General features: G+C 45.6%; 1 protein-coding gene across 4 annotated transcripts in view; it reads right to left on the bottom strand.

Annotated features, from left to right (window-relative positions):
• LOC310904659 (uncharacterized protein) overlaps positions 1-27,381 on the bottom strand; it is a 50,715-nt gene that overhangs the window by 19,002 nt on the left and 4,332 nt on the right. For 3 of the 4 annotated variants that reach the window (XR_014588509.1, XR_014588510.1, XM_083849731.1), the window contains exon 3: positions 25,824-25,880. Coding sequence is in view for 1 of the 4 variants with exons in the window: in XM_083849731.1 (XP_083705857.1) it covers positions 25,824-25,880 (57 nt within the window). In the remaining 3 variants the exon portion in view is untranslated. Of the gene's footprint in view, positions 1-3,817; positions 3,982-25,823; positions 27,321-27,381 lie in introns of those variants that run through there. The other variant, XR_014588511.1, reaches the window with a different exon arrangement.

Here is a 27,381-nt window from a genome sequence, read left to right as displayed (position 1 = left end):
AGATGTTTAGAGCCATCAAAATATTTAGACCCTGGACCATCCTTCCACAGAGGTAACAAAAGGCAAGATCTTGAACAGCTGAAAGATGGAGCTAGGCCAAAAAATAGTACTTCTGCTGTCACAGGTTGAATGACTCAGCTGGGAAGTCCCCTTCATCTCCCTGTTCCTATGAAGACAACATCTGTTCTACTATTTCCCTGTTCCATCCCTCTTCAGTGCAACGGCATGGAGAAGAGCAGGCTGGCCTGTCCAACCCCACTTTGTTTCTTCTGGATTAGGGGATGGAGCAGTTCAGCAGCCAGCTTCTCAAGCCACAAACTACATTCATCATCATCTTTACACGCCTATACACAGCTGGCTCTCCTGATGATAATGTGTTCTACAGTTTCCCTTCCTGGCATGGCTTATGTTAATACTCCATTAACATTGCTAATCAGAGACAGACTTCTGGCAGCATCTCCAGGGGATGAGCAAATGTTGTCCTATGCCTTTTACTTTAGGAGATCAGACTTTCAGATGAAATCCATTCCCAACATCTCTGATTTCAGCAATTAAATGAAGCTGCCACATCTGGGAGCTGTTCAATGCTGGATGCATGTGGTTCTTAGTGCTCCAGAATAAGCCCTTTTAAAACCCCTTTTATGCCAATCCTCAGAAATATGACATTTGGAACTTTAATTCACTTGGGAAATCAAAGGCTGCTAGAAAGATGAGATGAAATCAAATCAAAGATAAAAGGTACAGAAGGTCCTGAAGGTCTAGAAGTGCAGGTGCCTTCATCCCAAGATATGAAAATCTTCGTATGGCAAACCTGAGTCACAAGAAATGAAAACCAAGACACATGATACAAGTCATCCATCCATTCGAGCCTCAAGCAGGTGCACAGGATTCCCTCTAATTGCAGCGTGGCTACTGTATGCCTGATGCTCCTGAAGTCCTGCCTTCTGGGGAAGCCTCTGGGAGGAGGCAACCAGCCAATTTTTGTGCTGACCTCACTGCCTTAAAGACATCTTTGCCCTCCCCTTCTCCGGCATGTTTCCAGTTCAGCTTACCCCATCCAGAAACCTAGGTGTTAGTTAGATTTATTCCTTCTTATGTTTTGGGAGTAAACCAAACCTCCTTTAGCATTGCAAAAGGAGTGGATTTTTATTTGAATAAAGTAGAATGAGGCACCATGATTTGTTTTGGTATCAAGAAATTGCCTGGAAGTTCTAGCTGCACAGGTAAAAGGAAGGCAATTGCCTTCATTAATACAATTTTCAAGTCATCTCGGATTTCAGGTGGACTGTGATTCTCCATAGGATTCAGAGTATAAAATTAATGTTTGTTAAACAGAGAAAGCAAAAGCAAAAGCCTACACAGTGGAAATAACTTTATTTCCAAGGAAAATATCATCAATGAGGCAGAATGAAACACAAACACTGCAAAGGAGATGTACACCTCCTCAACGCCCGTACACCTCCCCAGCTCCCTCAGCAACATGCAACAGCTGAGCAGGAGAATGGTGTAGTTAAATTAGTGCAGTGAGTCTGATCAGCAAATTTGTGCTCTCATTCAAACAGATGCATAAGCCCATCTCCCAGCCAAAATTAGGACACACTTCCTTTCTACTTTTCCCTTTCCTCTCCCCTTGAAGTCTCCCTCCACCTCATGACTTCTCATCTTAAATGGAAGGCACTTCCATCACAGGAAGCAATGCCTGATGGTGATTCTCAGTGATACAGGCACAAAGAACAGCTTGGTTTTAACAAGCAGCTGCAGACCAGTTACATCTCACAGCAAAGCCAACACTTGCCTTTCCCAAAAAAGCCAACTTAATTTACAGAAAAGGAGAGGATCTCACAAACAAACAATCTTCATTAGTATCTAAATGATTAAGTGGTATATGACTCATATCCATTTGGAAAGGCTTCTCCAGAGCTCTAGAGGCTTCGCCAGAACCCATTTAGATGTACAGATCAGATGCAGTAGCTGCAGGTTTTATTTCAAATGCTCTGGGAGCGTGGTTTCTGTGCTCACTTGTTTTAGAGGTCTGAATTCCAATTTCAGCTCAAGATGTTCACCAAAGATGAGGAAAACCGTGTGCATATATGCAAGGTCCATGGCACACTGATATAACCTTCAGCCAGTGGTTGGAAGCAATTTCTAATGCATCAACTCCTTGCTATAGTAATGTGCTTTGGAGCCATTAATTAACTTGCTGCTCTCTGAGGAAATACTCGTTCCCTCCATCATTCACGTCTACTTAGAAAAACTGCATAACCGCAAAAACTGTGTGTGAAAGTGCAAGATTTCTGTGGGACGGAGCTGAGCAGACCGTGGGCAGGTGCTATGAAAACATCCTCATACAGCACTCCAGTGCAGCTTCAGCACACCCCGCAGCACCAGCCCAATGTTGCCAGAGCAGCATGCTCTGTGCTACCGGGCTCGGGTCAGCTCTCTGTCCCCAAAAGCGCTGCTACCATGGCATCCCAAACCTCAAGTCTCTGTTTTTTCCAGCCTCACGTTCTGCCTTAGTGGAAAACGTCAATTAAGGGAAGATAAATAAATGCGTAGTGAAAAATTGCGCCTGTTTTTCCTCTACATAAATTGTCCTCCCTCTGTCTTATTTATACATTATTCAAATGTTTTCACCAGACCATTTATGAATTTTTACTTCTTAGAGCTTGTTTGCAAATATTTTGTAACATGTCCTCCATATTCAGTGCTCGAGCATGAGTGAACAGCTAGTTCACAGATGCTGCAGCTCTTTTTCCTGGCTGGATGAGGGTTAACTGCCTTGAGCGAGGATTGAGACCCAAAAACCAGAGATGATGTGTGCCTCCTATACCGTTCTGCAATATTAACTATTCTGCGATTCACTTCTGTTTTGTTTCAGCAGCTTCCCTCACTGAATCATCAGAGAGCAAAATTGCTTCAAAATAATAACCAGCTACATGGAAGGCTATTTGGAGAGGGAAAAAGCAGAGTTTTAATCTAGATTTACATACCGCTCAACTCACACATTTCTCTTGCAGAATAAAATGTGCCTACGCCTCTTTCTTCAGAGCCAGCACCCTGGGAGCCCACCCTCTCAGCCTGCCCTCTGCTTTCTGTCTTTACAGACGAAGCACCCTCCCTTACGCAACACAGACACCACTTCTGCAAAGGCTTTCAGCTCAAAAAAGATTTTTTTTTCCAGGTTAGGAACAGTAATGAATGGATTTTAGGTAAACTCAGGCCCCACGCATCCAACTAATAACGTGGGCCTGCTGCAGGTTAGTACTTCTGAAACCCGTAATAGACTGGTCCTGTCAAAGCATATCACATCCCTGGCTTTGCCTAACATCACTGCACACTCTGCAGCAGCTCTATCCAGTGGGTAGAAAGCACATTTGTAAGATTCCACTGCACTTGTCTCTCTCTTTCACACACACAAACAAATCTTAAAGTACAGATTAATATTTAAACAACCAGGACTACAAATATCTCCCAACCTGCCTGGACAAGAAAGTTCTTGTATGGGAAAAGAGAGAGGGGAAAATGCACAGGGGGGAAAAAAAATCTTTCCAAATGGGAATTTACTTTTCTTTTGATATAACTAGGATTAACTGCATTTCATCCCTTTCTAAAGGACACGTTGGGTCCCCAGCTGTTTTTTTGCACTGTCAGTCCCTGGAGAACAAAGATTAAGAAGTTAAATGAGTTTGGGAATCTCATCTTTGCTTTTAATTAATTTGAAACAAAAGCATGCTAATGACAGTGCCACAGCAAGATCGCCCAAACTTTCCCTATCTGCATAAGGAACTGGTAAGCACCAAAAAGCCTGGGATCTTACCAACGTCTTTAACTCTTACGGCCCAAACCTTGGGGTGGAATAAGCTCTGAAGGCTTCAGCAGTTGTCACTTCCATACATCTTGTGGAGACATCCTGAACACCTCTGCTCCAAGCACAGGAGGGATCCGGCCCTACAAGCCCCTTCCCAATGGCCCTCGGAGTCTCTAGAAGAATGACAGTCAAAAAAAAAAAAAAAGGAAAAAAAAGAGAGAGAGAGAGAGAGAAACCAGCCTAGTGATCTTGTTTCCTTACCAGTAGAATGGGTGGCAGCACTGGTGGTATCTGGGGAGGTTTCTGGTTTGTTGTGTTTTAAAGGCAGAGAGTGGGGTCATACTGAAGCAATAAGACCAGATAGGTTGCTTCTGGTGCTGATGAGGTGAGCTATAGCAGGAACAAGAGCTTTGGCCAGGGATACTGAAAATCTGTGTCTGGAACTGGAGGTTAAATCTGAGAATAGCTAATTTTGGCAGAGAGTTTGCAAGTGTTAGAGAAGCCATTCTGCTGAGACTACAACCTTGGCTGTCAGAAGTAATAAAAGCTCAGCTCAAACAGCAATATGGTTGAGGGAAAGGACAAGCAGGAAAGTGGACTGGAGCTGATCTTACAAGAAGATTCACTTATAGTCAATCCTGGTAAATGGAAAATAGAGTCGGAAGCCACATTTGTACTGGAAATCAAACCAAAGGAGAAGAGGATAATGCGGGACAGAGGATTTGTACCCATCAGTCTATGGTGAGGGTTTTCAGAAGAGACTTGTAAGGACATTGTGGAGGGCACAGAATGAATTTACGCACCACAGCTCTCACCACCCTAATTCACTGGGTGCCTTTCATCCATCACACCTTTGGTCTGCTCCTCTTGTAATGAGCCTACAGCCTTGCAGGAATAAGGCTCAAGGCAGCTGGCCCAGGGCTGTCCCCTTGCTTCCCTGCAGAGCTTCTACTTCCAGCCTCCTCCAGGTCTCATTTGCACAGGTTCTCAGTGCAAGTGTAATTCTACAGTACACTTTGCCATCCCACAAAGGAAGGCACTTGCTGCCAAAACAACAAGTTTCGGCACAGTAAGATGGGTTACAGAGGTTAAAATGACCACAGATGGGAAAGAACTAATCCTCTGAGTGAGCTTTGATACCCAGCAAGTCAGGAACCTACCTCTGGTTACACAGCTAAGGGGCCAGATACTTGTAGGTATATATGAGTGCAGAGAGCAACCACAAACATTTTAAAAGACCATGCCCAGAGGAAGCTTTTGTTCAGCTAAGACCGAAGGCATTAACACCAACATGGCTATGATCTGATTTTGTTTGTGCAGGTAACCAGCCCGCAGTCTGAGGTTAACTTTAGAGTGCCTTTATGGATGTGGAAAGAGATTGCTCCATTTAAATTAAACAAAGATTCCTATAGCTGCTGCTGTGCAGTCACTTCCCCTCTGTAATTGAGCACCAGCATATTTACGTGGGGGCTTCTGTGGCTGGGCGTAAGTCGTTTGCAAGATATTTTTACTGCTTGCAAGGGAATCTATGAAAAAGGATGAGGCAGAATGTCTTGGAATGCAAAGAACCGAGCTGGATTTTAACCACTGCACAATAGCAAACAGGTTATGCTTGGCTTTTTACTATTCAGCTGGTAGCAATAAAACAGTGCTTGGCTTACTTCTTTACTGAGCCAAGTTCTTTATCTTGAGAGAACAATAGTGAAAAAAAGGCCTGTAAAGGAAGGAGGCAGCCTTCTGAAAAGTCCCTTTAAGACTGGCTCTGAGCTGAATGTAGGAGACTTAACTCCTACGCCTCCAGCTCCCGCGGTGGCAGCTCTCAAGGCACCTAGGGTTGGAAAAGCTGCAGTTCGGGCTTGTCTCTGGCTAGTGAGATAAGCATGAACATGTCATTTATGGGGCAATGAAGACAACCTGATCTGCTTCTCAAGGCAGTGCTCACCAGTAAAGTGCAGAGAAAAAGAGTCCTTCCAGGCAGTAACGGTGTGCAGTTTTGCTCACGCTTCCCACTAACATCTGCAGAAGTACCTGCCTGCGTCATTGGCAGCACCGGTATCTGGGAGGATGATGTTCACCCAGAGGCTCCTAATCTTAGCATCCACTTAAGGCGGAGAAGAGACAGGCCTCAACAGCAATGAATAGAAAAGGCTTCTTAAGTAAGACTGATGGGCAGACAGATCTTCTGGTGCTCTGCTTCGCCAGCTCCCAGATCTGTATCAGCATCACATACATTATATGATCTTCTTGCTCTTTGGCTGGGGGTACAGTCATGGTTCAGTGTTTTAATTAGTCTACTCCAGGCTATCTTGGCCATAAAGGCTCACAGAGAGAAAGATAAACACTATGCAGAGATCATGTTAATTTATAAAATATTCAATTAAGGAAAACAAACAGCATAAACTAAGATCATCAGAGCTAGAAGATGGGGAAACCATCCTGCTGGGAGTCACCTGCCTCTGGTCTTGGGCAAGCTAACGTATTCATCCTCTGCTCTTCTGGCAGCAGCAGGGGTCCTGGAGAACAGGGCGACCTGGGAGGTGAAGCTACAGAATAAGTCCTGCTCCAACAGGTTTTAGCAGCACAGTCCAGGGCCCCTTCACACCCTCGGGGGTAAAATCACTTGCCTTCATCTCAAGTTTTCTTCAAAGCAAGGAGAGGCACAACCCATCCCGAGTTAATCCATGTGCAGCAGACTTCCATTTCTTTAGAACCAGGCCCGCCATTTACAGTTCAGGTATCTGTAAATTGCTGAAGTCTAAAGCTGAATTTCAGAGGCTTCTCTTGCACCCAACACCATGCCAGGATGCTCGAGCCCTGCTGAGAAAAGGCTATTTTCTCCTAAGATGTGTGAAATGGGAGTGAGGATGCTGGGAACAAAAGCAGCAGCATGTTCTGCCCCCAAGGTTGGGCACACAGCTGCAGGAACAGCAACTACATTCAGGGCTGGATGTCATAAAGGAAATGAGGAGTGAAGAAAATCACAGCAGTTAGGGATGGAAAGGTCCATTTGCTCTCTCCCAGCCCACCAGTGACAGATCGCTCCCCTGTGCTTTGTCCTGTGTTTAATGACCCAAGCAGCCAGGGCTTCTGTTTACTCTCTCAGGGAATGACTCTACGACTTCAGGAAACTCCATGGGAGGAAATCTTGTGTTTGCCCCAGTTAGCTAAATGGGGTGGAAAGTGGGGATGAGGGTAAATATTGGCTTTAGCCCATACTACCCCTCTGGAGTACTTGGGTCAGGCTTGTACCAGACCTCCCACCAGCAGTGCTTCAGCAAAGTCCTCACCAGCACGAATCCCATCTGAGAACTCAGCATCTGGGCTTTGGGGACCGTCCTCCTTCCCTGTCAGGCTGTGAAAATAGAGTCCCTCTGTGTGAGCCCCAGGCAGCCACAAAGCAGCAAGCGGAGAGCCGCCTGGGCCGCTGGCCCTTGGCATTTCTTCTGCACCTTTTTCCAGCCCTTTTCCTGCAGGGCCAGTGCTGCTTTCAGAAAGGGGAAGAAAGCGGTGACCCTGCGAGTATTACAAAGCACTAAGCCTCCCTCTGGGGAACGGAGAGACGGGACCGCTCTGGCCTCAGTAAGTTACACGTGTTACTATCTGAGATTCTCATTATCTCCAATGGAAGCTGTGATTTGCTTCTCAGTTCTCATTTCTCTTTGCACACAGTTGCCTCTCCTTTTAAAGACAGCTTTTCCTAGGAGTTCTGGCCCCAGAGGTTCCTTTTTCTTCTTGTGGAATTACATATGTCACAAACACCTCCAACATGGTGCATGATTCCTCATTCAAACACAGACTAGCTGAGGGGGAAAACAAGTCTTTAGATCTATACCATCCCCTGGGGATATCAGCATAGGACACACACGCATGCCAGTGATAAGCCAAACTAAACACTGGATGTCACCAGCACTCCACTGGAAACGCAGAGGAGGGAGCAGGTATCTGGCAGTAAAAACATCCTCTCTTAAAGCACAGAGTCTGGTTAGCTAAAAGAAATGTTGGCAGAGCATGAATTAACAAGGATCATTGAGCCAGAATCCAGCAAAGGAGACCTAAGTGAAGAGGTGAAGGAAAGGGTGAAAGAAAATTGCTGTCCTAACTTGGAGGACAAAGCAAGACCAAGGATGGTGTAAGGATCTCCCAGATATCCAAGAATCCACGAGCCTTAACAACTGGCAAAAAATATTGATGGTGGGTTGTAGGAGCCCACTCCTTCCCCTTCACATCCCACATACCAACATTGCCTGAGGGCTCTCTGGAAGGGCCCTGCTCATCAATACAAATGAGGAATACCTGCCACTATAATCTGACATCTCCTGATGAAGAAAGCCTACTGCTGCACCTTAATTTCTGTGCTCATGGAAGCCTTTCGCTTCCCATCACCTCACCAAGCACTCGTCTATCTCAACATCCCAGGCCAGTATGAGAGAACAACAGGATCTCAACCTGGCTGATGCTCAGATCCTATCACAGGAGAAGAGTAGACTTTGGGCAAAGTCCAGGCTCTCTTGCAGAAGGGCAAAGTGCCTGTGGAGGAGAGGAGCTGCTGCAGCAGCCTGTACGCACCAGAGCATCTGTTTGATCCACAGTAGCACATTCACACCATGTCTGGTGCTTTCTGGAAGGGCCCAACCTCACAAACACATGTTGCACAGTTGATCTAGCTGCTTCCTGCAGAAATGTTGGGATTACAGTATGTGCAGCAGCTTGGATAGACACAATCCACACGGGTCTGCCAGACATCTGGAGCTCCTGCACAGATACAGCAGCGTGGATATCCTCAAAGCCCTGCTGGGCTGCAGGCAGAATCCTCTGATTGCTGGAGAACTTCATGTCCCACATCCCTTGCAAGCAGGGATTCACACCTGTATGTGTGCACTGACAGCACATCCCTCTGGATGGAAAGAAAGAGCTTGACTGAATGGAAAGAAACAGCTCAACCGCTCAACGCAGACTTAGCCAACAACCAGAATGGAGTCCCTTGTGAGCGGAGTGTGTTTTGGCAGCAAAAGGTGAGATTTTTTTTTTATACACATCTCCCTCCCTTCTCTGCAGTAAAGATTTGGATGGGGGCTGTGAAATACAATGTGAAGCCTGGGACAGATGTGGCTTTATTCCAGACTGGGAGGTGAAGGTTCCCACCACGCTTTTCCTAACGTGAAGGGCTTCCTACCTGGCTGTGTAATTACGTTTCTGTGTCCAGCTGCTTTGTTTGGTCAACTGCTTTAAGTATTCCTCTGTTTAATACCTGGCTCTGCTGGAGTGCCGAGGAAGGCAGGCACTTGAACCAACTGCCACCGTGCTTCCTCTCTCCACAAATGAAAGCATGGGAGTGCTTCACTGACCTTCGAAATACAGAGGCTTCAAATTAAATTATAACATTGCTGATAATCAGCAGACCAGGGATTAAACTGATTGGGGCCCTGCCAGACCAGATTTAGCTTTCATTAAGTTCTGCCCACAAATCAGGCCTACCCATACCCTTACTCTCAAAGTTATAATGTGCACAAGCACACAGAGGGAGAGCAAAAACCAAAGTACTTTAGCATTTAAAATTCTAATCCTTTCAAGGTCTGGAAATACCTGGGGTCTAGCTACCACACCGTCTATCCAACATCTGCCGTCAGAAGTAAAAAGCTGAAAGCAAGTCATTTACATAAGGGCTTAAGAGGGATGCAGAGAAACTACAAGAGCAAGGATGTAATCAGTAGCACAGAGAATGTCTGAAAGGAGCTCGTCGATCCCTCTGAAATACAGCAAGAGGCTTATTTAATTTTTTTTCTTGTGTGTGTAAATTTCCTAAACAGCTGACCTAAATGAGTTCTTACCACGATCAGATAGCCTAGGACAACAGAGTAATCCTTCTAATAGGATTACGGGCTGTGCTAAAGGAGACTTTATGCTTTTATGCTCTGCATTGTAATATGTGTACGTGTACACACAGATACCGTGCCTAGTACCTGCAAAATCAACATTTTCCCCATTCACCCCTTTCATTCCCCAGACCTTCTCACACCATCTCCTGCTTCTTCCACAACCGCTGTAAAGTAGTCGTCAATCTGAGACTGAGAAAAGAGGGAAGAAGTCAAAGAGCTGAAATCAAAACTAGACAGATGGAAGCGTGGGGAATTAACATCCAAAAAGGCTGTTTTTTGTAGGGCTCCAGGGGGACAGGTATTACCTGATACCAGTCAGTGTTTCCAGTGCTGCTCAGGAAGGCAGAATAAAATTCCTGCGACTAAGCAACACGAAGGCTGGCGGAGCAGCAGACAGCAAATCAACGGGAGGTCCAACAGAGCTTTGCAGGCCTCCTGGTACTCTGGGCCTGTGCAAACCAAACACTTTAACAGAGGCACACACAAAGGTATGCACCAAAGAACAAACAAATCAGGACAGATCTACCTACCAGCTGTGGGAGGACGGCTGCAGGAAGCGTGAGGGAGTCTCTGTGCAATGAGATAGAACAAAGAAAGCAAAGCACTCCAAAAAGAGTTATTTTCTGATAAAGAAGTAACTGATCTCCCAGAGAAGGGTATAGTCAGTGGCGTCTATCACATAGTCAGTCAGTCTTTAGTCAAAGGCAAAGGGATGGAGAAGTTGTCTTGCAACTTCAGACTGCACTAGTGAGACCGATGCTAGTATGCTGATAACAGCTTTCACAAATACGTTTTTCAAAGGGTCCTAAGTAGTACTCGGAGATAATGCTGGAGAGAATTACAAAAACCACCATAGGAAGCGGAGAAAATACCTTGCTGTGAGGGACCAAGAGAAGTACAAGTCACTTTATCAAAAACAGATAGTCCTCGGGGACAGCAATTTAACAACTTCCAGTAGCAGAGATCTCAAATATCAGACAGGTTTCTGCTTACACAGGAAGGAACAGCAAGAACCAGCAGCAGCTGGAAGACAAAACTAGACAAACCCAAATGGTAAATCAAGCATTATGTCTGCAGCAAGTATTGCGAGCTGGGTCAGCTCACAGTACTGCTCCTTGCTTTGCGTTCTCAGGCAGGACACGTGCCAGTCTTCCAAGAACATATACTCATCAACCGGATCATCTCCCAAGGACCCTCTGCCCAGCTCCCAGACGACACCACCTCAGCCAAGGACGAGGGGCTGAGCTCCTCCACCAGCTACCTACCTACCTACAACTTGATCTACACAGAGGCTGATTTCTTTTTCTTATTTATTTAAAAGAAGAATTGATGAAAAGCACCGGAACAAGCACTGAATCTCTCTTGGCTGCATAGACTTCACTTACCTGGAACCGTAATGAGATCTCACAGCACAGATGAGGTTATTCCCCAAACCAACAGGAAAAGGAAAGGAGTTTGAAAGATTTAGAGATGACTTGTTACTTGCCCTGGAAAGAAGTTGCTGGAGCCCTGGGTCAGTAGCTCTCCTGTGCCTGTGATTGAGTAGGTGACATAATAGAGATGACTGTGGTTGCAAATTAATTTATGTTACATTCCTTATAAATCTGAACTACCTGGCCAAAACATAATGCTTTCAGAGTGACTGAAAACTGCTGAAATATTTATAAGAATGAGAGATTACTTTGGACTAGCTGAAACAGGGGACTGACTCCATCGCTCCCTTCTCCCTCCTCCCTTGTCCAAAGAATATTAAAGCTACCTCAAAAGAAGGAAGCAACTTTTCTTTTTCATTTCCACACTGACAAAATGTTATTTTGAAATCAGAACTAATTTTACTTTTTTAAAATAGGCAATCCCTTCTCTTTCTCCATTGGCACCATCAAGAGAAAAAAAAAGGATGGGATCTACAGGAAAATGAAGGCACTGAAAAATCTGAGATTTTCTTCAAAGAACAGTGTCCAAGAAAGAAGTTGGGGAAAAAAATTTAAAAGGCACATAAGCTCCAAAGGTCAAAATTTTCACCCTCTGCCCCCAAATAGGTGTTAGGAAATAAACATTCACGTTGAAAGTAAAGTCATTTGGAATTTCATTTTTATTAAAAATGAAATAAGAATTTAAATAAGGCAAAACCTGATCTTATATTTCTGTAAAAAAAATCCTAGACACTGTGCCTCAACCCTTTTAATATTTTTATTCTCATGCTACAGAACCAACTCATCTGGAAAATAAATAAGAGAGCAAGACCTAAGTGCTAAGTACCTCAGTGACTTCCAAGCAGCGGTTTTCCTGGGATGTCATTGCCCTGACCTAGAGGTAGGGAGGCTGCATGGCCCCCTAGGTGTGCCTGCAATATATAATGCAACAAATACACAGGCTAGGACCCCTTCACTCCCCGCCCCAAGCCGCACATAGCCCTCAGCAGCAGGACTGTGTGACCAGATTGACTTTAGAAGGGGAAGACTAGAAGGAACGGGTTCCCTTTTCAGTACTGCGACAATCCATTAAACACTCTCATATGGCCAATGCTTACTCCAAAAATTATCACATACACACCAGTGGAAAGCTTGGCCCTGAGGCTCATGTGTGCCTTAGAAAGAGGAAATCGAGCAAGAGGAAATTCATCACTGGCAGGAGAAGAAAGCACTGCTGAGTCCTGTCCTTTCGCAGCCCACCTCCCGGGCAAGCTGAGGCTGTAGCAAAGATGAGAAGAGCACAAAAATCCCTGCAGGGCTCCAGGCCTTTCTTGGACAGATCTTGGTGGTGGGAGGGGAGAGGAGGAAGAGGCTGCAGAAATGCAGTGATAACTAACGTGAGAAGCAGGAAAGCAGGAGACAGTAGAGACGAAAGAAGGAAACAGGTGAGGTGCTGAATGAAGGAAACCAGGCAGAAGCAGGAGCGTTCCCACGTGCTCTTGGTGTGGCCCAGCATCTAAACCCACATTTTCCCCAGCTGGCCCCCACCTCACATGCTTCCTTTGCATGACAGACAAGTCCCCAGACAACAAGTTTCTGTCCACCTACCCTCTATCCAACCAGCCAGGCATCCCCATGTGGGGAGCGATCCCATCTCCTCCTCAGCAGCAACCAGGGTTAAGCTCAGCACAAAGAAAGGCCTGATCTCACTTCTTTGCTGGCCCATTTGGATAACTGGTGAAGAAGTCCAGTACCGTCTCACCCGTATGACCAATATTAATTAATCCCAAGCCCAGATCCGTCCCTCTTCTTCATTGCCCACCTTCTTCCATCCCCAGCCAAGCATCACTTCCAACAAGCAGCACTTGCTGTGAGACCAAGAGCCAGGGCAAACCTAGTCCCTTTCCAGCCCGGAGCCCCAGGGTGATTTCTGGCAGCTCCCATCAGCAGCAGAAAGGGTTATTATTAAAACATCCTTTCCTCCTTTGTCTGGGGCTCTACCACAGCTCTGAGCCACACAAAAGCTGCCGGCTGGGAGAATGACAGCGCTGGGTGAAAAGCTCTCCCCTCTCCGCGGTGTGATGGGTCACACGTCCGGCAGGACCAGTGCTTCAATAGCAACGCGGAGAATTTTTAGAGGCATTTGTTTATCGCAGCCATATGCCACCGCCTGATTGTCTGAAAAGCCCAGGAGGGCATCTAAACACAATATCTCCCAGAGAGTGACAGTCAGGGCAGTCATCGCTTGGTATTAAACAGACACCTTCAATACAGATGGAAAAGACTACAAAAGAGGCATTAAAACAGCAGTTACATCCTTCTCTTACCCCTGGTGCCTGTTTCGACTTCTCAGGCTGTCATTAGGGACTGCCCCCGGGGACAGCATCAGGGAAGAGCAGCACGAACAGGCAGAGAGCAGCGCGGGTCCCCCGCATGCTGCTGGTGAGGAAAGCCCCCAGTGCAGAGCAGGGCACAGCTACCAGCACCCCTACGTTGGGCAGAGACCTCCCTTTTTTCCCCTAATGGTGATGATAAAACATGGGGAAGGATGTTTTCCCAGTGCAAAAGGAATGAAATTGCTGGAAGTTTGCTTTGGCATTTTTTGTACTCTTCTGTGTGATGGGAAAGACATTACGACGGCCTCACCTTCCGTGGGCTTGCTTCCAACCACAGCTATTAAAGCTGGTAAAAATTTTTCAAATCCTATTCTGCCTCTCCAGAGAGCTGTCTAACCCCCCAGAAACTTGTTGGTATTGTTTTCCAAGAGAAACCAAAGACAGAAAAATGATTTTACATTATGCAAGTTTGAGGTTTTTCCCTCCTCTTTTACCACTTGGGTGGAGAGGCAAACCCTATAAAATTCTGAACCTTCAAAATAAAACCCATGTTCCTCACATGGAAGACTTGGGGTTGGTTTAAAGCAATGAAAAATTCTTCACGTTCAAAAACTGCAGACTGTCAAAACTCCTCACAGAGCCATTTTGACAAGCTCAAACTATAAACCCTGTAAGGTTCGCTGCCCATTAATATTCTCGGGTGATTCCTTCCTCTATTTGATTGCCACCGAATGCAAACATCAGTTCTTCCAGATATTCTCATGTCTTGTAACGAACAAAAAAGTAAGGAAGTCAGAATAAAAAAAAATTGAATATCCAAAATCTTGCAAACGAGCACTAAGTCTACCTATAACTAGATTGTCTGAGTTCATCACCCTCCCTGACAACTCCGTACAGGTAAATAAAAAGTATTTTTACTGTTTTGCACAACCGATTTTGCACACAGTGAAGCACAGCTTCTGAAGGCTGTCCCCAGCTCCAGCTTTCAGCAGCCACACCTGCTTGCTGCATTACACACCTAGGATGGTGCAACCAGGAAAAATGGGCAGGGAACCCGTGCAGCCCAGCCACAGGGATGCCCCGTGGGGATTCTTCAGACCCAGGCTGGCTGCTTAAGGAAATATCAGCCACACCAGCAGTCCTACCAGCTACTCTGACCCCATGTGTGCAGCCCCTTTACGTCACCTGGAAACGTTTATGGAGAACAGCCCCTTCTCCAGGTTCTGTGAGGCGTTGTGAAGATCTGTGCATTGCACTGCTAAGTATTTGTAGTCATTTTGGAGGGCTGTAAGATGGACCAGAAACACCACATGTCCCCCCCTACCCAGCGGCCTGTGCCGCACAGCGAGGCTTGGCTGACAGCGAGACGGCAGCATAGATCAGCAAGGCTCCGTGCTCCTGTGAAAGCTACATCAATACACGTACAGCTGAGACAAGGGAGTGTGGGGACGTAAATACACATGATTAGATTCCCATTGGCTTGAAAGTTTCCTCGCACAGTCTGCCTCTGGGCTGCAGCTTCCCAGCTAATTTAAAGCAATAGGTATACGCTGTCAGGGCTTTCATATATTAAAAAAGGGAGGTGCCCGAGTCCACTCTCTAATCCTCTTCATGTGGCTCATTTTTAGTCAGGCTCTCTCACGGGAGCCAGCCCAAGGACACCTCCTCCAGCTGAGTGGGGGGATCAGCATGTCTGCAATGCACCAGCATCTGAAAAGTGAGGGAATTGTGCAGAAACGGGTATTTTTCTCTCTCCTCTCCCAAGCATCAAGCGTGACTGGCTGCTGCTGCAGCTCCGGTCCCGCTGTGCAAACACCGGTCCCCGTGCTAGCTGGGGAGAGCCACTGCCTAGATGTTGTAGGAACAAATGAGAATTTCACCTGGATGAGAAGCGCATAAATAAAACCGATAAAAAGTTTTAGGACTCATGGAATGTGCATAATGTGCTTTATCAGAGATATCGGCTCCTATGCTTAGTGGCTGCCAGGGAAAGAAAAATAAAAGGTCTCTTATAAAATTATTACCTTGTCGTTTAAGTCAACAGCAGTGATACGATGATAGAAGCCAGCAGTTATGTCACGTTGTTTTATCACTATAATTACATCAAGAACACAGTAACTGTCTGTGAGAGATAAGATGAGGGAATCAGCCCTTCTGAAGTTCCCCGTTCGCAGCACTGGGATTTGTAGACTGGTTTGGGCTTTGGACATTATGTTCAGCTACTGTCCTTGAGCTTGAAGAGCCGTGTCACCAGAGAAATACAACCAGAGGGCTCCCCTGAGTCCAGCTCTCCTTACTCCATCTGGATTCAAAGCAACTATCAAGGTCAGCCCTTAGGCTCACAAAGGACCAAAGTGATGGAAATTGGCCTCCGAAGGCTCCCTGGGCTCCACAGCAGCCCAGGCTCCTAACCCCAGCTCCGAAACATCCACAGCAGTCACAGGGAAAGGCACCAACGAACCCTTCTCCTGGCTGCACTTTGGTCCTGGGGAAATTTCACTCCCTGGAGCTGACTTCTCTTTAAACAACACGGCTTCTGTTCCCAGACACGATTCGTATCACCCCGTTCAAAACCGGTGGCAACACTGACTCCAGCTCATCCGTTCTGCCCCCAAAATGAACTTCAGTCCCATGACTTGCACACATGCATCTGAACCTCTCACACCACACAGTGCAGATGCAAAGCAGCATAATCCCTGCTGGCCTCACTAATTCCCCCAGCATCCTTCTAACAGCCTAGTGTCCTTCAGATGCTTCCTCCAAGCAGGTAAATCCCTTACATGCCACGGAGTTGTCGCATTTTGCTGTTTTCTCATCCCATCTTCCCCCTTTGCTCCAGCAATACATTGCAGCGAGGTTCCTCCAGAAACCCAGCAAATTCCCCGCTTCTATATCATGCTGACAACTCATCTGTTTTTATCCCCCTTTCCCATGGATCCCTGTATTTATTGTAAATTGTTCTGAGGCACCACAGCATAGAGCATGCGGTACAAAGGAACCTGGAAAGCTGCAATTGCTACATCTTTTGGTTGTCAACTGAGACTGTGAAAGCAAATAGTAAAAATGAGTTTCAGAGAGTGAGTAGATTTTATTTATTTTTTTAATAGCAAAAGACAAGATAGGTCACTGAGTATTGTAAGAAGAGAAAAGCTGCCAGACCAGCCCCCAAATCATTTTCCCCCTTTACTCAGAAATTCATTGGATCATACAGTCTGACAAACAGGATTCAGGCAATGAGTACATATAAGGCTCTTCTTCTGCATTCTGATCAGCAAGTTTGTTTTGATTAAAATTTGTTTTCCTCTGTTTAAAAGAGGGAAAAAAAAATAAATCAATATTACCTCCTTTGCCCTATTTTTCAGGGCGGGGTGGAGGTTTCACTGCAGAGCCCAGCACGCAGACACTGACCCTCAGTGGGAGCACCGACAGGAGGAACAATCAGCAGCTGCCATCAGCATGGTGGCCACGTGTCCTGGTGACCAAATTCACCTCCTGCAGAAGATGCTGCCCACCTTGCAGTACTATATCAGCATTATTCCAGGCTGCACAGAAGTCCCACAGGAACCTCAGCACTGTGGAAGATGGACCTGGGGACCATCTTCTCTGCCAGGCAGACTTAATGCAGAAGAAGATGGTGCTGGGGAAAACAAACTTGTTTACTGTTTACCACATCTTCCACAAAGGAAAGGATTGAAATAAAATATCCTCTTGTCTGAAGTCAACAGCAACAGTGCTGTTAAGGATGATCCGTCATGCCACAGAGCTTTATCACAGTAATTACATCGGGAACAAGTTTACCATTTGAAAAAAGAAAGATTACAAGAAGCAATCCACCAAAACAGCAGCAGTGTCACAGCTGAGAGATGTGCAGAGAAGAGAAATGTGATACATGAGAGAAGTTGAGAATGAATTCAGTATGGCAAGGGCCACATTTCACTAGGCTGCATTTAGGGTATTGGTGATCATGTATGCTTACAAGCATGCAATCAATAGCTCTGTAAGCACAAGATTTCCATTTGTATCCACATATGCACCTTTGCTAATTATGAAAATGCAGAGGGCCTTCAGAAAAATACAGGAGAACCCAGAGTTTTTTTCCAGATTCCTAAACAAATTAGGTAGAGTATCACACACACACCCCCTTTAGCCTAATCAAAATCCCTGACAGCTACCCAGGCTGGAACTGTCATGCATAAGAACGAATTGTGTCTGTATGCCCCCTGCCATCTCAGATTAACAGCACAACCATCCGACTGAATGCTTGACCCGTCAGCAGCTCAGTGAAGAGACCTCTGCGGTTTTAATGCCCTGTGCGGCCACACAGGGGATGCTGAATGGGATCTTGTATTGAGCCCAGAAAGACCAGAGAACACGAATCACTGGCCTCACAAGGAACTACCCATTCATACAGGTGAGGAATTTCTGCTGGCCATTTACAGAGCCCAATCTGCAACTCTGCCCTCACCTTCTTCGGACAAAAAGCATAGACCTGAATGAAGCAGGCTGTTGGCTTCTCTCAGACCTGGAGAAAGTTCCCATACACCCTGGAACAGATCATCAGGCCAGAAATAAAGATCCCCCTCTCTTCCCTATACCAGAGCTTTCCTGGTTTTCAGTGCTTTTTAGCTATAGCACTTAGCTTCTGTAGCCTGTTGGGCTTGTGAAAGTGTCACAGCACCCAGAATAACATCACTTGGACTAACCAACACCATCCCAACAGCATTAGGTCAGGACCCAGACGGGCTGACAATATGCTTCCTGTGCACATCCTCTGACAAAAACAGCAGCTCTCTGTATCCAGGGCTTTCAAGCTGATACTTTCACTCAGGCTTTAATCTTGAAAATCAATTAAAAACAAAGCAAATAAACCCAAGAGATCCTCTCCCCTGGGTTTCTTTCAGGCTCGCAGGCAGGAGAAAAATGATCCTTCATAATATCATATTGAGAGCACGTAGTGGAGATGACTGTCACTCAGTCATTAAGTTCAGTTTTGCAATTCCACCTATCATTCTACAAACCAGGATGATTTCTGCATACTCGATGCACGAGTAACACACTGGAGCTTTCTGTATCCCTTATGAAAAGCCATTATAGATAAAACAGCCAGATCCCTGATAAGGCCTGGAAATGTAAAAGGCCTGGAGTGTACTGCCTTCGAAACCATTGCCAGTCCCTTCTCCTTAGATAAGTCCCACTTAAACTCAACTCGCACCCAAGCTCAGCCAAGCTTACTTTCACACTCCAGAGCTCTTTTCTCATCGCTGCGACTACACACGTCATCTTGGTTGCAAATCAAGGACGTATGAACAGGGAAGAGGTAGAACCCAGTTTTTCCAGAAAAATGCCACTTCAGGAACAAACCAAGCAGACTTCTGCAATCACCAGATGCAAGACAAGTTGTCAGACCTGGTAGGCTTTTACATGACACTAAGTTGAATCATAATGGAAATTTTAGCTCAAGCCCTCACCTTTTGGTACCGGCAGGTGTCTCCTCCTGGGCAGCTGAATGCAGCGCTGCAGACAGCAGGGTTGACTCATCCCATTCGGTGCACGTCCCGCTGGGACCAGGCTGCTGGCATTACTTGTGTGGATGTGCGTCTGACCAGATCATGAGTCACCGTTCACAGGTAGTTGCCGGCCTCAGCCATGCAGCAAATGTCAGTCCACCTCTCATCTGAAGTGTTAGTGCCTGTTTCTCTCTGCAAGTGGATGGTCAGCAAAGCCACGCTACATGTTGAGGACTCAGATTTCACTGTTGTGTTTTATAAGGAAAGGATCGTTCTTCAAGAGTTTGAGATGTCTGCTGATTTTGTGTAAGAAGCCACTAGGACTTCATAAACACTATCCCAGTAACACAGCTCCCCTGTTCCTTAACACATCCATAACATACTTCTAAGAGTTCCCTTCAACTAAAGCTGCAGAGACACCAGCTTGTTAATTACACTAAGATAAAGGGGAAATACAGCAATTAAACTCCCATTTTTTGCATACGTCCCTTTTGATAATGCTGTCTGCTGCCTCAAGGCAACATTCTCCCACATGAGGTTTCCTGGAGACCCGCTGCTATGACTAAGCCTTCCATCACTGCCATGTGTTCACGGGCTGACATCAGGGGTAAAGCTGCTCAGACTGTGGTGGCCATTGTAACATGAAATTTCTTCACAGAGCATCTCAGGATGAGTTTCTCTAGCTGCTGAAACCTCAGCAAGGCAGCTTTTAACAGCTACCACCCATAACTGGTGGAATTTTTTGCCCCTTCATCTAAGGGAGATGAATCTCAAGGACCTACGCCTGTGAGTTGACTCTCGTGGTTACTAAGGGTTGGTCACTGGAAAAGGAGGAGAGATGGGAATAAGCAAAGTTGGTAATTGGTTAGTCTGCCTACATACCCAACAAGCCTCCCTGAGCACATGCAAACACACAGATAAGCGTATAGCACATGCTGAGTCACTTCTTACCTCTCTGTCCCTCCTATTCAAGTGATGGTTGAGGCCATTAGGTTGACTTGAGCTCAGTGTTTAAGTACTGCTCTACTTCTGCGAGCAAAGAGCCATCAAACACAGGATAATATGACAGCAGAAAGACAGCATGGAGTATTTTGCTACCACTTTTCCTCTTCAGGTTCAACAGTTGCTGCAGCATGGGAGGTTTTGTTCTAGAGATTAATGACCCTCATGAAGCAGCTGGTACACGCTACTGGTGCTAACAAGGCACAGCAAAAAAAAAAAGCAAAAGAACAGCAAACAAACACATTCCTCCCCCCAGCAGGTACTTCCCAGGCCTCTCCAGCAAGAAGAAAGTAAGGGAAGGTAAACTGTGAACCAAGGAAGGCAACAGGACAGCAGTGAAACTGGAGCCAAAGAAAAGGTTAAACCTCTCCACATCCCAAAGACACTAAAAACCTATTGACTGCATGATTTTACACAGTTTGATAGTAAAAGCACCAACAGCATGGCTTCTTTCACCAGCCCAGCCAAGCAAAAAGCTATTTCTGTTTGTTACCTCCACCCAAAATCCAGCCTTTACCAATAGCTCAGAGACAAATGAAAAGTCCCTTTCACGACTGCTACAGAGTGTTTCCCCAAACTTACCCTCACCACTGGGGCAGGCTTTGAGGTCAGGGAGACAAATTCCTGGCTGGAGCCATTAAGCAGTGACACACTGAGGACAGTTCAGGGAAAAGGACAGTGCTCAAGGGAAATATTTAGTGCACTTTTCAAATAGAGCTAGGCTCAGAGCTTCAAATGATGGACAAACATTATTCCAAACGTTATTTAAGTGTTTAAGCTAGCTTCATCCCTTGCTTGCCTGTGGAAGACTGACTTTTATTCTACTTAGTTGAATTAAAGGGCTTTTGATCTTTGTCCCACCCTCTAACCCCTCACAAAGCAAACAAGTTTTCTGAAGAGCCAGTAGCTTCTGCTGGTCTCACCTGAATAAATCCTGAAGTCTGAAGCAGTTTCTGCTTCCATCAAATCTAACCTCAGAGAGGAGTGATAAGACGAGGTTGAGAAGAATGGAGGGAAAACATGCTTAATTAAAAGAACTTAGAAACATCAACCACCACGATCAAGAGGTGGCTTTATTATTTTCTAAAGATCAGGAGAAAGAGGATGAAGGAAGTGAAAGAAGAGATAAAGGCCTTTGGTATTGCACAAAGTGGCCATCAAGAGCCCTGACTAAATTTTCATTATATCTCGATAGTCACTATAAAAGGAGAGGGCAATTCACCACCTCAGAATAATGAAGAAAAACACTTCATTTGAATTGTCCATAAATATGCAGTGCTTTGAGGCTGTGCACTGCTCAACATTTAAATGGCACTTTAAAAGGAAAATAAAGACATGAAGAAGAAGGGAAGATATACCCTTGTGGGCTAAGTACAGCACACCTTGGGGAAAGCAAGAAGATAAAGATCATTGCATCCATTCAACCTCCTGTAAGCATTTGCTCTATCAAGGAGAACCAATTAGCAATGGAAAAATAATGGTTCTTACTGTTGGGATGTCTGTAAACAGAGCTTTGTTACAAGCAGAATTTCCTACAGTGAATTTCAACTGTTACAGCCTGACAAGCACATGCCTCCTCTATAATCTTCGTTAGCGCTACGCAGGCTGCTGCATCCGCCAGGTTCAGACATCTCTGTGCTCACTCTAACACAGCAGCACTTGAAAGCCCCCTGCTGTGATCAGGGGTGCGTTGTACAAAGAACCATAGAAATCCTAAATAAGAAATACTCCTCGTTTTGTGAGCAACCAGCCAAACAGGCAGCAGGGACAAAGGCAGGAGGAAAAGTAGCATTATCCCCACTTTTTGTACAAGAGGCTAAAGCACAGAGAGGTAAGTGTGTGCTTAGAGCTAATCTGCTGTGCCAGTGATGCAGTCAACATGCCCTTCTTGTTTACAGGTACTTGCTAGGAGGTCCTGATGCCTTTGTGATTCCCAGTGTTAACTGCACAGGCTCCCAGCCTGGTCGTTGTTCAGATTTGACAGCGAGAACCACCCCACCATCACCTCTCCCACACATGCCACACCACTGGTAACTGTTGGAAAGCCAGCTAAATGAAAACTGAAATACGCCAGTGATACTTAGACAAATATTCAAGCTTTTGAGCCAAAGCTAAATGGATCCTGATGTTGGGCTCCAGTTCTGTCTGTCCTAAAGCTCTCTTTAGAAGAGAAGTCTTGCATCCTGCCCTGATGGACAGCAAAACTGGAGAGTCCTGGGACATGCTGAGTGGAGATTTTCCAGCAGCGGAGATTTTCTACCAGCTCCCTGCTGTGGGACCAGGAGGTCCCAATCCAAGAGTCCCCTGGGGAGCATTGCACAGCTGGACAGGATCACTATAGAGATGTCTCAGGCCATTTGCTGCAGCACAGGTCACACACACCTGGCCTGATATGCATGCAGTGATATTTGCATCTTGGCCACGAAGTGGGATGCAGCCTGCTGAGGCATACCCTGTTACTGAACAGCTTAAGAGCAGTTCTGAATTTACTGCACGAGATTGTCCTGCTCAGCGAATTGCCTGCCTGAGGAAAAAGACTTTCTTGTCTCAGCTAGAGACACAGGATGTTATCCAGCGTGTGTAGGGTGCCCTTCTATAAACCAGGCTCTAGCTGAATTATAGCACGGTGTAAACAGGTCACGACTTGAAATGCGGCCAGAGTCATCAGACTCAGAAGGGATGAAAAGCACATGCTCCAGAGTAGGCATTATTCTTACGATATCTCCCCACAATTTTCTCCTCTATTAGATTTGCACCAAGCAGTTCTCTCAGCCTGACCCAGTACCATCAAATGTTGAAAAATGTCTGAACTACAGAATCCGTGTTAGGAAACAAACTAGTCACTGGATTTACTTTAGCACACTCTTCCCGCAAACTTCCCCTTTCTCCCCCTTCTCAAACATATTGCCCAAGGCAAAGTGAAATGGATCCCTGGAAATCTGAGAGATGCCCTTACACCTAGGAAAAGAAAAGGAATTGTTCAATAAGGGTCAGCCCAGGATATAGGAATCAGCCCTCCTACTCTATTTATCCATTTCTGCGTGGTCTCTAGCCATGTCAGTAGCTTCACGTAACCAGCAACACCCAAGAGAGCTGAGAAGTTTAATGTCTCACCTTCCTTACTATTACTGGAGGAGCCAGGGGCTCTCATCAAACTCAGCTCTACCTTATCACCTCCTCATTCCCTCCCTCTTGCTTCTGACATCCTCTTCTGTAGGTGTTTCACTGTCAGCTTTGCATAGCCAGATACTTTACAAGCCTAATGAGAGCAGACAAACAATGTCTATGTCTGAATGATTAGCTGATAACCATAGACATAATCTTTGCCAAGTTTTTTTTTTAAACACAGAAATCTAGTTCAGCTTTCCTTCACCCCAGCGTCCCACTGCCAAAGCCTACAAATCACATCAACATGAGGAACAGGTGAAAATCAAAATCCAGCTCATATTGTCTGCCATCAAAAGGCTGCTAAATAATGCAACAAAATGAAAACAATTTGGTTTGGATGATTGATTATAGGGAAATTGTTCATGCCTCCAAAGCATGGCACTTCCAATCACATCTTTGTTTCATTCGTCAGCAAAGAAGCTCAGTTCCTCTCCTGGCACTGAGCCTGCACTGTCCTATTCGCTATATTTGGCACAAAGCATTGCACTGCAGCAGTTTCTTGCCCCACTCTGACACCTCACCTTGTCCCCCCCGGAGCTGCCAAGTGGTGACCATCTGGGACATGAGCATCCAGCTCCAGCTTAGCACTCTACAGTGGCTCAGCTCTTCCCTGAGGCAGTTCTCCCAGCTGCTTGTATTAACCCCAAATGACACTCCCTGCAATCAGTATGAAGTGTTTGCAGCCTTGGAAAAGTCAAGAAGATTTGCAGCACCTGAGGATTTGCAGTCCCCTTCAAGAAGGATGGAAAAGTTGGAATTCCCTCCTTCATCGCAGCGCAATTATGCAATTTTAAACTGAGCTGTGACCTTCATCTCTTAAAAGGAATATCATTAACTGCCTCGCACATGAAAAAAGCACAGGGATGAAAGAGGTACGCTTGTGTCAATACACAGCAAAAAACCAGCCCCACAGGCATAAAAATACTTCTGTTCCCCTCAGCTCCTAAAATACAGCAACAAAAGGGATCTCCTAGTCCCGGACTCCAATATGACAGGCAGTAGCTCTGTATAATCCTTGGAATTAATTTAACAAGCTCTATTTTAAAAAACATGTTCTGATTTTTGCCCCCAGCATTCCCGTTATGAAAGGCTGTTTTAGAACATTGCTGTTCTGACAGTCTGAAACTTTCTTTCAATTTCCTGCCTAATTTATGCCTGGCCAGTTTTATACTCATGTTGTTACACCAGCGCCATTCTTTAGTTTAAAGAGTTCCCTTCCCTCCTGATGTTTGTTCCACAATGATACATTAACTGAACTGTCACATAAGACACGTTTAACCTAGTTTTATCATTAAAAGATAGAGACTTTATCTAATTATAGATGGATTTTTAACTCCTCAAGGAAGAGGCTGTGTTTTTATGTTGTGCTTAATCATAGAAATGTATGGCAGAAAGGCATTTCATGGGATCATCAGAGGCAGGATCAAGTATACTTAAAAAAGTATTTGTCCTAACAGTTGTTTGTCTAACCCACTCCTAAACTCCACTGAGAAAGAGATTGCCACAGCTTCCCTACACAGCCTGCTTTAGTGCTTTTACCCCTTTAGGAATTAGAAGGGCTTTCCTAATAAACATCTTAAATCATCCTCACTATAAATTCAAGCAATTTCTTTTTTGTACGCCACTGACTACGGAAAACACCTCATTAACAGCCTTTTTATAAGTACTATTTATGTGTAAGACAACTTTCTGCATCCCATTTCCATCTCTTCTCTCCTAAAATAAACAAATGCAGTGTCTTTAATCATTGTTTATAAGACTTGTTTGCCCAACCTCTTATCATTCACTTGTTTTCTCCCCCTGCTGGACTATCCCTCCAAAAATTTTAATGGGTGTAGACAAAGTTTCGCATCAGTTCCAGACACCCACACTTGGCTGAAGCTCTGCCATCCCTGAGCAGATTGTAATAATTGCCTCTCATATCTGGCAAAGAACACTCTTGTTAATACGGTGCTGGATACAATGAGTTGTTTTGCAGCAGCATTGCGGGGTTGATTCGTATTCTACTTGTGAACCAGTGCAACCCCAAGGTCCCCTCCTGCCGTATTGCTGCCTCATCACATATTCTCCATTTTGTGTTGTGTTTTGCCTATCTAAAAGGAGTGCTTTGCACTTGTCTTAATTTCATCTCTCTTGCTTTCAGGCAAGGTCCCTCATTTGTAAAGGCTGTTGTAAATGCTCAGCCTTTTTAGCAAGGTCCCATATTTACCTGCCACTATGACAGGTAGTGTTTAAGACCTCCAGAGAACAGAGGTAGAACGCACCCATTGAAGAAGCACACTGCTCTTCAGCACAGCTCAACTAGGACGTGGATTCAATTTCACACCAAAATAAGTGACTCTTCTAATTAACATTTGGGTTAAGTTCTCATAGTCCTGATTTTTAGAAACAACTTTTCCTGGAAGAACTCATGTATCTTCCTCCTGAGCAATCTTCTACGATGGCATCTTCTAATGACCTTCCACAAGATGTGCTCTTCAAACATTATCTGCAGCAGCAAAACCCTTCCCATCCACCACATGACACTTTCCCTATGCCATGGCAGGTTCCTCACCCCCACCAACACCCTAAATCAGCCACAACTTTCAGGTAGGACCTCCAATTTCTGCCAAACCACTGCATGATACTACCTGAAACTCTCATACACTAACACAATCTCTGACATGGATTTCTTTTAAGGACACATTAAATAAGGAGTCAAAAACCAAGACTACCTTGTGGTCATTGTGTCCTTGCAGCACAAGGTCCTCTTCTGGTCTGATGTCCAGCATCTTTCAGCATCAATATGCACCACAAAACAAACAAACAAAAACACAAAACAATTTACGAATACCCTCTTTCCCCCTCCACAAATGTTGGCCAGGGCACTGAAAGGCTCTCAGGTGTCTCCCAGGCTGCACTGCCCCAGCTGAGCACATTCAGCAATCAGATGTCCTTCCTCTCCAGTCACTCCAAAAACCTAACTGAAATAGAGGGCACTCCAGGAGAAAAAAACCTTTGTTTTGCCTTTTAGCAGAACAAATCCTCTGCACGATCCCAATGGTCAGGGAACAAGCAAACAAAATGCTTTCACCACCCACTTTGTTTGTTTTGACATAATTCCAGTTCTCCCCTCCCCAATAAACCACATCTCATTTTTGACAGAAAGGGCAGGGGCTAGTGGGCTTTGAAGATCAAATCCTGCCACTTCTCATTTCCCTTTAGGCCATGGCACCATCCCAGCAAGCTTTCACCTGAGGATTTCAGTGCACACCCCGGGGCTGTTACCTCCCTCGGCAGTGCATTAAGGCACAGGGGCAGCAGGACCAATTCATGAAGCGTGGAGAGGTGGCCAAGTGCCTCTCCGTCATTCCTCTTGGAGGCCAGGACACCAGCAGAGAGCTGCTGAGTGCTCAGCTAAAGTCAGAACGAGTGTGACAGCAGGTTTAAGGTGGAATATAATGCAGATGAAGTCTTGGCTTCCCAGACCTCTTGGGGATGGCTGTGCCTGCTCAGGTAGCAGGACAGTTGTAGGCTAGGTAATTGCATTCTTGCACCTCTTGGAGAGGCCTTGACCATGCAATAAGTGTCACAGTCCTTCCGTAGTGACTATCAGCTTATTATGAACCAAATGATAAAAAAAAATCATAGGGCATCTTGTGCTGGTACACCTGTGCTTGTAGCAAGGCAGAGTGAGCAGTGTGTCAGCAGAAGCATTGGGCTAAATGGAGCAAAATGAAATCAGGCAGCGCTGCTGCTCCTTGCAAGAGTGATCCTTCAGGATGTGGCTGGAAAGCTGCTCCAAAGCACTGCCATGGACAGCACACTGGTTCTCTGCCCAGCTCTCTCACCCATCAGAATTTTCCAAATGGCATTTTTCTTTGTGCTTGCTCGAGCACGGAGCAAGCCTTCCTCCATTCCCCCTGTGCTGCCTGCTCTTGTTCTCCTGCCTGCTCCCCATTCATGCTAAGGTGGGGCAGGATCTTTCCTGCTTGCCAGAGGTGTGAAGCCAATGTAAATTACTTTCCCTTTTGCATTGAGGGAAAGTCTTATTAACAATCTGTCAGATGTAGACAGCTGCCAGGGTGCTTTGTAAGAAGAATTAAATCAGGCTCAACCTCAAGATAGATTCTTGTCCCTCTTGGGGGGCCCCATGCAGGGCACTAGCCTTTGCCAGCAGCAGCAATGTAGATCAGCAGTATTTTTTTGTTGTTGTTGTTGTTTGTTTTGTATCCCCCCCCCCCCCCCCCCCCAGCTAAGCTGTATCAGTTAAAGACAAGCACATGGAGGAAG

This window comes from Anser anser (assembly GCF_964211835.1).
Source record: "Anser anser genome assembly, chromosome: 10".
NCBI classification, from domain to species: Eukaryota; Metazoa; Chordata; class Aves; order Anseriformes; family Anatidae; genus Anser; species Anser anser.
This window is presented reverse-complemented; position numbering and strand designations above follow the sequence as displayed.